This window comes from Artemia franciscana, chromosome 4, assembly GCF_032884065.1.
Source record: "Artemia franciscana chromosome 4, ASM3288406v1, whole genome shotgun sequence".
In the NCBI taxonomy this organism is placed as follows: Eukaryota; Metazoa; Arthropoda; class Branchiopoda; order Anostraca; family Artemiidae; genus Artemia; species Artemia franciscana.
Window position 1 is genome coordinate 22,231,648 of NC_088866.1, and position 15,568 is coordinate 22,247,215.

Here is a 15,568-nt window from a genome sequence, read left to right on the forward strand (position 1 = left end):
AACCAAAGAAGCTAATAAAACTAAATTTAAAACCAAAAATAAAAACTAGGGTTCAAAAATTTTTATATCTTCTCAAAATGTAAGCTAAGAATGACAAAAAAAATCGTTAATTCATGCTAGTGTTTGGGCCTGTTCATTCATGTAAAAATTCTTTCATTTTTTAATTTTTAGCTACAAAGAGACAGACGGAAAGAGATTCCATGGGAACGATTACAGCTACGTTGAAGTTCGACCAAGAGAATCCGGTGGTGTAATAATTCAGCTACGTAGTGGTGACGGAAGACCTTATTAATGTGGTGCAGCTAAGAATAGTGCCAGCAATTAGTGTAATGAAAGTTTCAGAGACTAATACAAAACTTATATGACTTGCAGTTGAACCCAGCTCCGCAGGTTAATCCCAGGGGGCATTTAGTGAATGCTATCAAGGCCTTTTTAATTCCACAGATGATTAGTGTAGTCTTTGTTGCCTTATATTTTAAACTTCAATTTTTGGCTTTTTAGATCTACTCAATTATTATGAATATAAAATTATGCAATTATATAAATATGAAACTCAAATCCTTGTAACTGGTGTTTAATTGTTCGGAGTAAGAAATTTTTGAATTATATTTATTTTTTTTTGTTATTAAGAGAGCCTAAAAATTTTTCACAACATGGAAATAAGCTTAAATCGTATGTTGTCAAGATTAGTGTTCCAAAATTCTGTAGCAAGTTTGACATTGCTCAATCTAATGTTCCAGCTTATATACTTGCTCAGCCTTATTTTATAGCAATTCTATAGCAAATTTATTTTGCCTTACTTATTCTATAGCAAAAGGCTATAGAATAAATGCGGTTAAAATCAGCAGATCAGAAAGAAAAGAGCATTAAATGAATTTTTTTTTTCTGAAATTTAGAATGTTTTACAGGAGTTTCTAGTAAGCCTATTTTCAGAAGAGTGAATCGAATCTGGTGTACTTACTTCTTTATGCTGCCCAATTCTGACCGTAATTTATAGCTTTTTATAAAAAAAAAGTTATACTTTTTATAAAAAATTTTATAACTTTTTATAAAATTTTTAGATTCTTATGTTGCTGGAGTGTAAAAATATTAACCTTGACTTGATGCCCACTTAATTGGTCAATCTGTCTTGGCTTTTTCTACAAATGGCCATGACTTGACTTTTCCCACAACTATTTCATTTCTAATACAATACATGACTTGATGCCCACTTAATTGGACAATCTGTCTTGGCTCAATACATAGGATCAAGAAAAAGCTAAGAAATAAGATATTGTGCAAACAGTAGGTGCAGGCGTTGGCGGCAGATACCTCCGGTTTTTCTGACTTCTACCGATAAATTTCTTTTAGCTTACGTAAAAGGTATTCCCTTCGTACATCCCCCCCCCCAGATTATGAGGCCTGAAATTGCTACTGGTCATTAGACAAAATTTCAGTTTGCACCCGTGTATTTGGTTAATTGTACATGTTCACAAGGAGGGACTGGGAAAAAAATTTCTAGAAAAGAGAGCTTGTGTGAAGTGTATGGGCCTAACAGTCGGAAAAATCAACCTATTAGCTCTTCCTAAAATTTGATCTTTCTCTTTTCTCTCTTCTATTCTTACATTATATTAATTTTATCGTTTTAAAGGACATATTATTTTTCTATTTTCAATTTTCTGGTTCAATGTCGTTTGTTTAGAGTAAAAAAGACAGTAACATAAAATAATTTTTAATTATTGTAAATATTTATTGTTAAAATAATTTAATATTAATAATTTAATAATTAATTATTTAGACAATTAGTTTTGTTGTTTTAAATAAAAAAAGTAAAATTTTTGACCCATCTTAGGTTCATTCACACCTGAAGACGACGGTTTTCTAAGATTTTTCTTCTGACTGTTTAAAAATCTTTTTTAGGGCTCTACCACATTTTTACAAATGTGGCTACCTTGAAAATAAATAAACAAAACTAATTGGTTAAATTTGACAGGACTTTTTGTCAGTAAAATTCAAACATTAGTAGCCTGTTGATTCCCAAAGACAATTACACGTTCAAAGGAAAGCCGTAACCTCTAAGGCTATTTGGTGCCATATTTTTCGTCTTTTTTCTCGCTGATTTGTCAAAGACGTTTCTATTTCAAAATTTAACGGCTAAAATTTCATGGCCAAAATTTGCCGCGTCATCCCTAGATTTTTCAACATATTTTTGGGGGCATTTCAATTGACAAATAATTTGTTTTTGAATTTTCATTGAAAAAACGATAAATTTACCACCCCTCCCTTAATTCTAGAAATGATTTGCTTAAGGTTTTTTTCATTAGAAATTAAATTCCAAAATTTTTTCTCAATTTTCAAAGATAAAAGAAGGACGTTACTGGTCTGATCCATCCTAATGCTTTAATCTTTTAACGGAGAAAATGTCCAAGATTTTTTTTTGCGTTTACTTTGTGAAGAAAGTTATTGTTGTATTTTAAAATATGGTAGGTCAAATGGCTAAAAGAGTATTGTAAAGTGTTGAAAATCCAAGAAATGTTTCGAATTTATTATATTAGTCCATATTTGTTATGGGACCATCATTGTGAATGTACAAAGTTCAGAGCCAGTTAGTGCTTCGACAGTACAACCATAAGAAATATAAAAGAGTGGGGTTGGTCAGATTGGCTTCTGAAAGGGTTATACCTTGGTTATTCCTCGATAATTTGAAAAAAAAAGTATTTTTTATTGACATGGTAAAAACAATCATAAAGTAGTATGCTACAAGATTGTAATTTTTCTACTTGGGGTAGGAAAGTTACAATCAAAATTAAAAAGTTTCTCACAAGAAACTTTAAGCGCCAAAATTTCATGATGGCATTGACTTGAATTGTATACCCGGAGTACTTCGTCTAGCAAATATAAATTAAATGGCAGTAACTCTCAATTTTCAAGAACTACCGTTTTCAATCTTGGAAATAAAATGGATAGGACTTTATTATTTGCATAGAATATTTGAGTTGACCCAAGACAAGATGGACGGCACTTGCAACTCCCCTATTTCTTCTTCATCACAGAAAAAATAAAAAATGTAGCACCTTCAAACAAAATCTTTCACTTTTATATTTTTTTCATTTCTTCGTAAAATGATTATTTGTGATATTTTTTTCATTTCTTTATAAAAATGAAGAAAGAGTTAATTTATCATAACCGAAAAATGGATTTTAAAAGCTGTACGCATAAAATTCATGCTTGGTTACGTGAATCCGCAACGAAAGTTATGCAAGGTTCGTGATTGAGAGGAAAAGTGAATGAGCAAATAGGTATTTCTTTGTATGGCACCACAGAAATTGATGTAATTTATACCATTTAACTATTATCCTACGCTCCAAATCCTGAAAAATTTGCAAAATATTGTAATTCTGGACAGGGAGCGTTTTCGACTGTCGTTCCAAAATCTAATATCAGCATTTTGTGAATTTTCAAGAAAATTGCAGTGACATTTTGTTTTTTTCTATTTTTCCTACTAGAACAAGAGAAATCGATGAAGACATACCGTTTCATACATAGATATGAGCTTGGAACATCCAAAGTTAGGTCCTCTGATGGTGTGATTTTCATTAAGATTTTTAGACTTTTAAGGAGTATTTTCTCTCTTTTCCAAAAATCCGCCAAATTTGCTTAGACTCGTAGCCTTTGATGGGTAACACTAAACTTAAAAAATATCATATATTTGGAATCAGCCCAATAAGCCGATTCTTTTAGTACATCTATTGATATCGCATTTCCGTTATTTAGAGTTTCAATTAATATTGAGCTGTGTCACTCCCTACTTACATTTCGTTACCACGAACTGTTTGATTTCCCGATTTCTTCCTGTCTTTGCCAACCATGTAATTTCTTTGTCATGTTTGAAGGACTTAAAGACACTTTTGTGAAGGCTGATGGACGTTCAATACTGTAGCTTGCAACGCACTCATAGGTGCTTTCACGTTCCTCTTTTCAAACTTAGCGATTTTAAAGCGGAATTTGAAGACAAACACGTCACTTATTTACTGCACTTCTTGTGGTGCACACAAGCAGTAGTTCTACATTTGACAATGTCCCTCAGTCTATAAGATGAAATTCCTCTTTAGGCCAATCATTTACTCTTTTTAAATACCCACAAGAAGTGCCATTAAAAAATACAGATGAAGCGAAGGATAAGTTAGACCGGGTCTACAATATTCCTTTTTCGGGCGAAGTCATCATGGTAACTTTAAACGGCAAAGATCGACATGGTTCATAAATGAAGATCGACATGGTTCAGATTCATATGGAAGCCTGATAAAATGAAAGGAAAGTTTTGTCTGCTGTTAACTTAAGAAAGTTTTTCGTCACCCGATTGGGTATTTCAAAGAAAATCGTCGGAATGTTCTTAATTTAGAGTCATTCAGACTCAAAATTATACAAATTGAAAAAAAAAAAAACTTTTGAGTAGTTCAATTTTATTTTTGTATGCTACACCCTAATCTTGATAACTGCCGCTAAGTCGGAGGAGCTCATGTCCTGCCTTTTGGTTAGTAGCCTACAGTTTACTGCATAAGAACAACAAAATTTACGCAGAAAAATATAGATTTATTGGTAGTAAATTAAATACAGAAACACGGTATTAATAATAACATTAGAGCTCGGATGTAGAGTGGTCGAATGTAAATTTCTGGTTTATGGTGAAAATGGAATTTGACGAATACCCTTGAATTTTGGGCTATAGTTTCTTTAAACTATTTCCTTAGTTTCGCATTTGAGTCGCTAAGATTAGTAATTAAAAAATTTAAATAGTTTTGTAAGCTTTGTTATGTTATAACGCCTATATTAATTTTTTCATCCAGTGGCGCACTGTAGAATCGGTTTCTTTCAGCTTAGCGTGATACTTTTACAAAGAACAGAAAGTGACATAATAAATGGGAAATATACAATTTGGGCTATATATTTGCACATTAGAGAAGGGTAGGGGTAAAGTATTTTGACAATGTGAAGTTAGAAAACAATTCTTACTTCATAGTATGCAGAATAATTGTATCTAGCACATTTTGCATGCAGACCTACTCCCGCTAAACTTTACCCCCCCCCCTCATGTGGAAGTACATAGCCCAAATTTGTTTACAGTATTATACTTGTGATATTTCATTAGTCAAAGAAATAGGTTCTACTTAGATGAAAATAGAGTAAATTGCTCCCAGCGTGGAGCAGACCTTCCTCAAAACATAGGTGACATGCAGTCGGATTCTAAGAGAATTCTTTTATTTATCTCATAAGCATATTCTCTTATCAACTGCCACTGTCTCTCCACTTCTTTATAGCTTTTTTTTCAAATTCAGTCTTTTAACTAAATCAAACCGTACCAAGAAGGGGACTATAGTGTCAACAGCGCCATGCAAAGCAATACACCCGGATTCAGATACATTAATAATTTCGGGGATGAGCCCCTACAGCTAGGTACGATTCCCTTGTTTAATCTAACAAACTGTTATTTGTACAAAAATAAGTTCTGACAAAAAATTACCTTTTAGTGACTAAAGAAAAGAGTACTCCTCAAGCGGCGTCAATTCTCAAAAATTTAGAGGGACAAAATACATGGTTTAAAATCAGAAGGTATGTGCAAATTTGTCGTTTTTTTCAATTGCAATGCCATCCGCCCAAAACAACGATATTTTTCAAAATATATGGGGGATATTCCCCATCCCAATTGATTCTACTTATAATCAGTAACATTTTATTGATTGAAAAAAGGGAACTTCTCTATTTCCGCGGACAAATTTGCTTTCGTAAAGCTGAAATGGTGGAATAATGTAAAGCTTGAACTGATTCCAATTCATTGAACCTAGCTTCGGGTAAACAGAAGCGGTGTCTAAAAAGGATACAGGCAAAATTAGGTGGCTCATATTCCTGTTCTGCCTCCATGTAAAAAAAGGACGAAAAAGAACTAATCACGCTGTAAGCTGACTTACCATTTAAAAGCCTGGGAGAGCGAAATAGAAATCGATCATTCATAGTCCATTGAGGTTAATGCAAGGTGCATCCTCAATGAAAATTATCATAAAAGGTTAGTAATTAATTTGGATGAATTACAACAAAATGTTGTTTCAATGTTTATAAACTGTAATAGTGGCCACCAGTGTTGTCCCTTCAGCGCTGACAAGAGTATGAATGCATTTTTTTTTTGCTATATTATATCCTGAACGATGGAGTTAATAGCGAGTAAATTTAGTGATTTTGTACCTCTATAACTCGAATTTTCATTTGGCTTACCTCTCGAAGAAAAATCTTTGTCCCGTGAATTTCAAGTTAACGAGTCAACTATAATTGTACTTTCCTCCAGAGTGGACTTTAACGACTAAAAGTCTTACATGGGAAATATTTGTTACTAGATAGCTCCATTAAAACTGTTATTTATGTTACGATCACTGTGAGCAGCGGTTCACTCTTTATTAGGTTGCAGCTACTGCTTTAACAATGGCCAATTTCCTTCATTTAGCTAATACAGGTAACAAGTCATAATTTGGTCATACAGAAAGCGACTGCAATGTTAACAAACTTAGCAATTTATTGAAAACAAAACGAGACTAAGGATTTGATGTCGCATTTTGATAGAACGTATAATCATATCTGTAAACTTTGGGTGATGTAAACAGCTATGTATTTTGAAAATATCCAACCTGGTGAAACTGTGTCTATCACACGAGTTGTTATATATATATATATATATATATATATATATATATATATATATATATATATATATATATATATTTATATATATACAAGAGAAATTCACTGACAGATTAGCAACTCACCGGAATTTTTTTTTTCCGACAAGGTTAGAAGCAGCAGACAACGCTGAAGGAAAATTATAGGCATGCGAGGGCTAAAAGATAGAGTGAAGAATATTTGACACCATAACAAGCATTTGAAGCCTCATTTACAAGGAACAAAGACTATAGAAAAGCATTTTGCTAGCCCAAGGACCTACAAAGCCAACCTTTTTGGCTAGTTTTCAAAATTCTTAAAAATAGAAGTTGAGTGGATATGAACAAAAGCTAGTCTTTACTTCTTAAATATAAGTATGACGGTTTATTGCCCTTTAACAATCCTCTATGTAACAAAGTATGCAGCTAAACACTATGAAAAGAAAAACCCAAGTTTTGTAAATACTTTTCTAATTCGTTTTGGTTTTACGACTAAGAAAAGACAACTTAAATGCAAAGGTCGCATTAATCCATTAGTGGACAACTTACCAATAAAAAAAAAAATCTGTCATCCATTTATTTTAAAAATCAGAGTTGACAAAACATACATTAGTGAAACCTAAAAGAACATACTTATATGGTAAAGAAAGAAAAAGAATAATATCCACCAAACCGAAAACTAAAGTGTCAACACACATCCAGGAGAACACAGGTGAGAATTTAGTGCTGTCCTATCATTAAATACACAATAGTTAACGGGCATATCGCATTGCTGAGCACAACAAGGTAAAAAAAAAAAAAAAAAAAGATTAAAGATACTTTTTAAATTCACCAATTATAAACTCAGATTCAGGAAACTTCAGCCTTCTTGGAGGTCCCTTTGTCAGGCCACTCCACAACAGATAATTTGAACCATTTGTTTCTAAAGTGACTTCAAATGCTCCACGCTTACTCCCTTTTGGACTTTTAAAACATGTAAATTCAACATCAGAAAAATTTTCTTCTAGGGTAGCAACTAGCGCTAGAGCATTACGCTTAAATACACCTCATGATTCACTGAAATAAAAAGATAATTAGATAGTGTCGTTAGAAAGGCCGCTATACCTTCTAAGAAGAGATAAAAAAAAATAGTTGAGGAAATTCACGTAAACCAGAACCTCAACAAAAAAGATAATTCTTTGAACACCATCTTTCAAAAGATCCATCAACTTTGTCCAGCGTCGTTAATAGGAATAGTTCGTTGATTTCAAATGTGTGGTTGAAAAACATTCAAATCCATTATCACGAAAGCAAGCATTTACTCTTCTACTGATGGAAAAGACCTAAAGCATTTTGTTCTATCAAATCCCTACGACTAAATGGGTGGACGATAACGTCAGTTAGAACCAACAAGCCATTCCCCTCATTTTGTGTGGCCGGTCAAGTTCTTAATGGCTATTGGTTTGGAAGGAGATAAAGGCATTGCGTTCCTTATCATCGATGGTGGATAGTGGGGTTCTCGACAGCTATTGGTTTGGAGGGAGAGAAAGGTACGATTGTATCTTTTAATTGCTTGTGGAGGTTCAGGTTCTTAATGACTAGGAGAGAAAGATGTTGTCTTTTCTTATTATGGTCTGTGAACGATCACACGGACTGACGTTTAGACCGTTAGAAATGTAACCTTATGGTACACAACAGAGGATGTGCAACACAGACAATTCCGCCACTGAAAAGACATTAGATACAATTAATCAACTACTGTATATTTGACCTTTTTCGTGTGTCTGGAAAAATTGTATAGATAAAATTTGCATAGCTGTCACTAGACTGAGCTCTTTACTATTATATAGACAAAGATTAATTTCAAATAATTTGAATTTTGTGGAGGCTCGGATTTAGTTTGACAAAGTTCTACAGTAAATGTTCCAAAACCTAGGTTACTCTATCAATAAGAACTTATGATTGTAATGACTTATGGCAACTCATGATTATTTTTAAAGGTCGATTCTCTGAAAAGATCTGACGAAGTGAAACAACAATAGATAAAATACACACTGTTTTATTTTGAACTCGTTCTGAGAGTTACCTGACCTCTCGCCACTAATTCAGCAAATATTTATTTTCATTTGGCTTCAAAACGTCTTATTTTAGAAGCTATTCTTTTCTAGACTTGTTTTAATACTGAGACTTATTTAATAGGATTTAAACTGTTAGTCACATATTTTGATAAAGAAGTATACAGCATGATACGTAATATGTAACAATATATAATATAAATGGAGGGCGGAGGTGCTAAGCTGTTCAATCATAACTATCTCACGTTTAGGTCGTACTCAACACCGTCTCCAGGGGGTCACAGAATTTAAGACCCCTCCCGAAAGTTTTGTCCGAAACATAAAAATATGTACAAAGGAAATTTCCGATACATTTTCAAGTTGTTTGTAACCCCTCCCCCCTCCACACGAATAAAAAACCTCCTTTCCTTAATAAAATCTTGGATACGCCCTTGGTCGTATTTAAAACTTTTCAGTTTTTGAGATAATAGCAAAAAATTGCTTTCTAAGTTCTTGTCTAAGAGAAGATCCATGGGTAATGTAGATTAGGAGAATCAAAGCGTGATTGAACACAATTGCCCTGCTGATCCTCCATTTAAGAGCAGCATAACTGCAAGCTTTAAGTGCATAACGGTTTATGCCAATTGGTTTTAAAAATTCAGATATGATCTTTAGACGTGACAGAGGCGAAGCTCAGTATGACAGATCTAGAAATACATAGCTGATTTTAGGGTTCAGACCAATAGCTTTTCAATATAACTTCGAAAGAAGAATATGTGTCATAATTGTGAACAAGACGGGTATATACTGATGGTAAATATCATTCAAATCATTTTCTTTGTACTTGTGAGCTCACAATTTAAGAAATAATACATTAAATCATGCATATTTCATATATTCCAGTAAACCTATAGATAATTAAAAAGATAGGATCGGGCTCAAAACAAAAAATTGTGCTTTATAGGGTTTCAGAAATTTCTATGCCAATGTTGTACACTTATTTCATTTTTTTTGCTTGCATATTTACGGCAGTGCACCCATAAGGTAAGACAGAACGCACTCCCCCATCAGACCCAAAAGAAGAAACAAAGTACAAAATCTTATAGCACCTAAATAAGATTGTAGCTTCTCTAGTTAACATTCTGCGTAGCCTTCACCCTCCTAAGAACTATTTCTATCACAGGATCCACCACTACCCAGAGATGTAAATGTAGGGCCCTTGTTTACACCTTGTAGATTATACAAAAATGTCTGTAGCGGTATTATTGGCAATTCTCCTGGAAGCCTCTTTCACTTGATTTCGGAGGGAGAAAGAGAGAGAATATGGAAGACGGCTTTTTTTTTACAGAACGTTATCTATTAGGGTTTTTATACTAAAATACACACGAAAAATATTGCTCATAAAATTCGATTATAAAAAGGCAGAATATAAATTATTAGCTTAGCTATAAAATAAACTAACCGATAATATATAGTATCAGATTAAGCTTTGACAGTAGCATACTTAAAAAGAAAAGATGTGCAAATTGACCTCAATATGGTTTCCTTAAATGCATAATATAAATCTCGAATACACTCCACTTATTTAGTTACACAACTCGTTTCATTTTTTTTTACATTAGAATCTACATCATATAATCACTTAATCCACTATAAACGACAAAAATGAAAATTCTGTCAAAACAAAAGCAACAAGAGTTACAACAAACATCTCTTCAAGAAGATATTGACTATTTACAAGACTTAGAATCATACCTGTGCTCAAATTTTTAAAAACAGCAGGACAGAGTTGCTTACCAATACTGTACAGCTGCTTTGCCTCTGTTTCTCTCAGATGCTCGAGCAGGAGCAGGCCTTGCCTTTTCAACTTTTCCCTTTTTGGCTCGTCCTTTACCCTTCTTCTCTTCAGCCGAACCATTTGCTTTAATTAAAATAAAATATGCCTCACAAGAAACTCTTTATAAAATGTTAAGAAATAACTGATCTTTACAGATAAGAAAAAGATAATTTTTTTTATTAAGCGGGAAGAAAAAAGAACAACCTCTGCGTGTCATTACTCACACTCAGCAACCTTCAAAAATACATCAAATGCTAAGGATAAGTGATGTCACACTATTTAGGGACCAGCAACGGACTCGCTGCTGGTCCCTTTAACACCCAATTGACACTCCTTTCTCACTCCTAAAAAGATGGATGAGCTTTAAAAAAGACAATATTCTCCTAATAGTTCGTTTAAAACGCGAATTTTTTTCCAGCAAATTTCAATTTCTTTAAGTATTCGTCACGAGCTTAAAAGAAAGTATTTTTTTTTAAACAAACTTAAATTTCAACAAAATTTTATTTTAGGATCTTTAAACCACAAAGGATAAAACTACAAAAGAATTTTCGGTCAAAATAATGAAAACAGTTCGCTGGTTAACAAATTTGAATTACTATAGGCTAAGTTCTGAAATGATAAGAACTAAGGGTGTAGGTATGAAGAAATCTAACTGAAAAATAAAACAAACAACACAAATTAGAAACAAGAAAAAAAAATTGGTGAATGAAAACACACTAAAAACTAATAGTAACTATAAATGAAGGTTACATATGCCCTCTAAGGGTGTAGGTCATAGGGGAGTCAGGCACCAGTAAAGCATTTGATAAAATTTTGATAGATACCAGTATAAAAAAAAATATCCTGTCAAAGGAGGTTGCTTTTATTGAGAAGAAAATGGAGGGATGTCTGATTTTCACTTGAATAAAAAGACTAAACTATATTTTGGGCGCAAGTGTCTAAACCCCCCCGGAGACTGCGTAAATGTCTAACACAGTAGGCTACGGTAAATTTTGTCAAAACTTTATTAAGCGACATCAAAATCCATATCAAAAGACAAAAGAATCTGGTTAATAAAATTCAAGCTCCATGAAGCCTAATAAAAAGACGAACACTCCTCTGACCCTACATTTTTTGAAGTTTTTTTTTTCGGATTAGTGTTGTTTGCCATAATTAGGATTTTTTTTTTCGTTATTAGGTTTACAGGTTGCACAGGCTTCAGCACTTTACTCTTCCTCTTCTGTGCCACCACCAAAGGTTTTCTAAGATGTTCAAAGCAGGAAAACTGGTTATTTTAAGTACAAAATACATCAAAATAAGAAAACATCACCCCCCCCCCCCCCGGGCTCATCTTCGGACTGTTAATAACTGGAAACCCAGATTTTCTATGTTTTTCATTGGACTGTTATACAACTGTTAAGATTTCTCATTGCGTAATTTCTTCTTTGCTGCAACACTTGAATCGTCAGAATACAATTAGATGTATCCGTTTGGTATATATTTTCCATAATTCTCAGTTGTAACTTCCATAATTTTGTCCCTAAAGTATTAAATCTTCATCATATTTTGGTACATCTTGTTAGGATTAGCCTAACTTTACTTCTTTAGTGTGGTTGCTATAACACGTAAGTACTAAAAACGGAACATGGTTGAAAAATCAGCAAAAAATAAGCTAAGAACATATGGTAATAAGCAGCTTATTAAGCGTACTAAGCACCATATGGTACTGAGCAGCTAAGCAGCTTGTGTTCCCTTAGCAATTTTTAGAATGTTATCTTTCTGCTCTCTTATGGTTTTCATATCCCAAAGAAAAACGACAATTTTGATATTATTTCACAGCTCATAATGAAGCTAATTCACCGAATTAGCTTTTTGAAATTTGGTGTATATGGCTTCATAGATTAAAAAAAAATCTCTGAAAACTGATTAACCAACTACTGAAAACTGATAGAAACCAAGCGGATACAACTTCGAATTTGTCTTCAGCAGTTCAACGAGAAACGTACAATCAGTAGGGCATTACGACCGTTAAGTTAAGTAGGTCAATTGGACAAAAGTGGGTTATTGAATACATAAAAGTAAAATAAAAAAAGTAACACTTTTAAATCAGAAGAAAATAAAGATTCCATTGATATGTCCATAGTCAACAAAAGGGATAAATATAACACAATAGAATAGTCTAACCCATCTTTCTAAAAATATATTTTTAGTAAATTATTTAATAATTTAGACTTGTAATCTTCAACAATTTTAATAAAGTTCTTGTCAATGCAAAGCTTAGATTTGTGAGTGTTTACTTTTTAGTAAAGCAATGACGGAATTTACAGTTTCTAGAGCTCCATAGACATTTTTCACTCTATCTCTGCTGAATTTTCATAAACGTTCCTTATTTTCGAACCTGGCGTCCGCTAAGCGCAAAACCAACCTAATTGGCTAAGGAGTTCCCTAGTTTTCCTAACCTTTTTAAAGACGCATACAGTTGTATGAGTTTCCACGTCACCAATTTAAGGCAGCAGTTTTTTTTTAAATCTTTAATTCCCTTTGTATTATAAATATCTCTCAAGAAGGCAAACACTAGAGACAAAAAGAAAGTCAGAAAAAAAGATCAGTCTGGTGCATGGCCCCTTCCAAACTAAACACTATAACAACAAAAGTATAATAGTATTCAATTCCCCATTCAATATTGTTTCCAAACATAATAGCCACTGGCGAGACAATCGTGTTCCACACTCCCCCCTTCCTATGTAATAAGACATGATACAGCATTAGGCTATATAAAAAACCTTGCTGATAAGGTCGGTTTGCACGTTTGTACGCATTTTTCGCCAGCAGTTGGTTCATATTGCAAAATAATACCAATTTGAAAAATAAAATAAGGGCGGGGGGGGGGGGGGGATTGTCACGATGGCAGCCATTATATTCGGAAACAGAATCGAATTGCACTACATTGTGTTATTGTGTTTAGCTTCAGAAGTGGCCATGAGCAAAACTGTAACCAAAACTTAAAATTAGAATAGAATCCAAAAATAGACACAAAACAGATAGAAAAAGTAAAAAATTTCCTAATGTGTGGATGTGCTGCTCCCTTCCTACATTAAACAAATTTATCAAGGTTAACGAAATCAGAAAGAAGTCCTCTGTATAACCCAAATACTACTGTTCTTCGATTCAATTGTTGCGGGTTGAATACTTTTTTTTTTTTACATAGTCAGCTCACCTTTCTTTCCTTCCTTGGTTTCTTCAGTCTTGGCATCGGCAGGTTCCTCCTCTTCAGTTGTCTTTTCCTCAACTGCTGGCTCTTCAACCTTTCCACCTTTCTTGCCTTTACCTGTCAAAAGATCCAACTTGAGACAATAGAAACAAAAATGCAACATGACTTTATAAAAAGAATAAAAAATACATCAGAAATAAAAATCATTTTTTAGCATTTAAAAGTCGTCCTACCTTATAAACATAAGTTATGCATTCAGAACATAAGTCCAAACACAATTTGATTAAGAACATATTCTTATTACTCCTCAGGTTCTTGGATACGTAAATGGCTAGATATATATAATATAAATCATAATAACATATATTATAATCTTTGAGATGCCATGGCCTTTCCTTTTATATGAATTATGTGGGATAAAATTTATAATTGAAATGACATTTGAAAGTTTTAATTGTTGTTTACATAAACAGGAGACTTTTATCTCGTTTACACGATCTTAATCACAGGAGATCTGAAAACTCCAGCCTGAAAAGAAATCAAACCAGACAAGAGGTTATTTTTTCAATGGGTGTTGCAAAATCAAGCTGGAAGATATATGTTCAAAACAGTTTTCTAAGCTATCTTCTGCACGTTATCATACTTTGTTTTAGTAGTTTTAAGTGATGATACTGACGAAGAAGTATCGTAAGATATGTCATTCAGTTTTTTTAGACTTGAAGATTTAGAAACTGAACACTCTTTCTTAAAGCGAACATGAATGAACCCAGCCCATTTTTTCCCAACAAACCTATCTTTTACCGTAATAAATCGTTTTGTCATAACAAATTTAACCTAGCGATTTTTCTCAAAGCTAGTATAGATAGATTTTTTCGCACCAAAGTCAAATTGGGCCATGGTGACATACACAAAACAAGCAAAAAAATACAGCAACAAAACATACACTGAAAAGAACCTAAAACTAATCATTTACGAAAATCATCACGATATTTCATACCTACCCAGACGAACTTTCCAACATTATTTATATTTAAGTGACACCTATTTCTAAAAATTTCCGAAATCCAATCCCTCCCCCTGACCTCCCTACCAAATATTTCAAAGCGTAACTCCCTCAACTCCCTCTATTCGCCTAAAAAATGATAAAGACTCATCCATCTCTTCACAAATAGGGCAACTATAAGAACAGATACCTCATACCTACTCAGACGAATTTTCCAACATTATTTGTATTTAAGTAACACCTACTTCTCAAAATTTCCGAAATCCAATCTCTCCCCCTAACTTCCCAACCAAATATTTCAAAGCGCAACTCCCTCAACTCCCTACATTTGCCTAAAAAATGATGCTAAGACTCATTCATCTCTCCACAAATAGGGCAACTATAAGAACCATCCCTCCATCTATTTCTCCTTAAATATTTCCTACGTTCTCCAAGAATCATAAAATTCCCCCTAGCATACATTGCTCATTTAAAATTTTCCGGAAACAATCCCATTTTTAGGTAAATTTCTTCTCCCCTGTTCTCCTTGACCTACGCGTATAGCCCAAGGGACGGCGAGGTGGCCTTCGCAGCTTGCCAAACCTGAACTTCCTGAGACTCTAGCCTAGTAGCAACTAACCTAGATAGAGTCCCTACCATCCCCTTTCGCTCATTTAAGCAATTAACTAGCCCTGCACGGTCTGCTATATTCTTCCCCTGATTTGGTCACGAATCCTTCCTCCTATCTTGAAACATCATTAAAAGTGCTTGTTTAACTAGCCTATTATCTTCTATCGATACCACCCTTTCCCAGTATTTAACCATACAAATTAACCTAGTCTG

General features: G+C 33.6%; 1 protein-coding gene across 1 annotated transcript in view; it reads left to right on the forward strand.

Moving 5' to 3' along the window:
• The window catches only part of LOC136025725 (uncharacterized), a 49,080-nt gene extending 48,535 nt beyond the window's left edge, over positions 1-545 (forward strand). The window contains exon 13 of the mRNA XM_065701710.1: positions 172-545. Within this exon, the coding sequence (XP_065557782.1) occupies positions 172-292 (121 nt within the window). The 3' untranslated portion in view covers positions 293-545. The remainder of the gene's footprint in view (positions 1-171) is intronic.
• Positions 546-15,568: the final 15,023 nt, after the last annotated feature.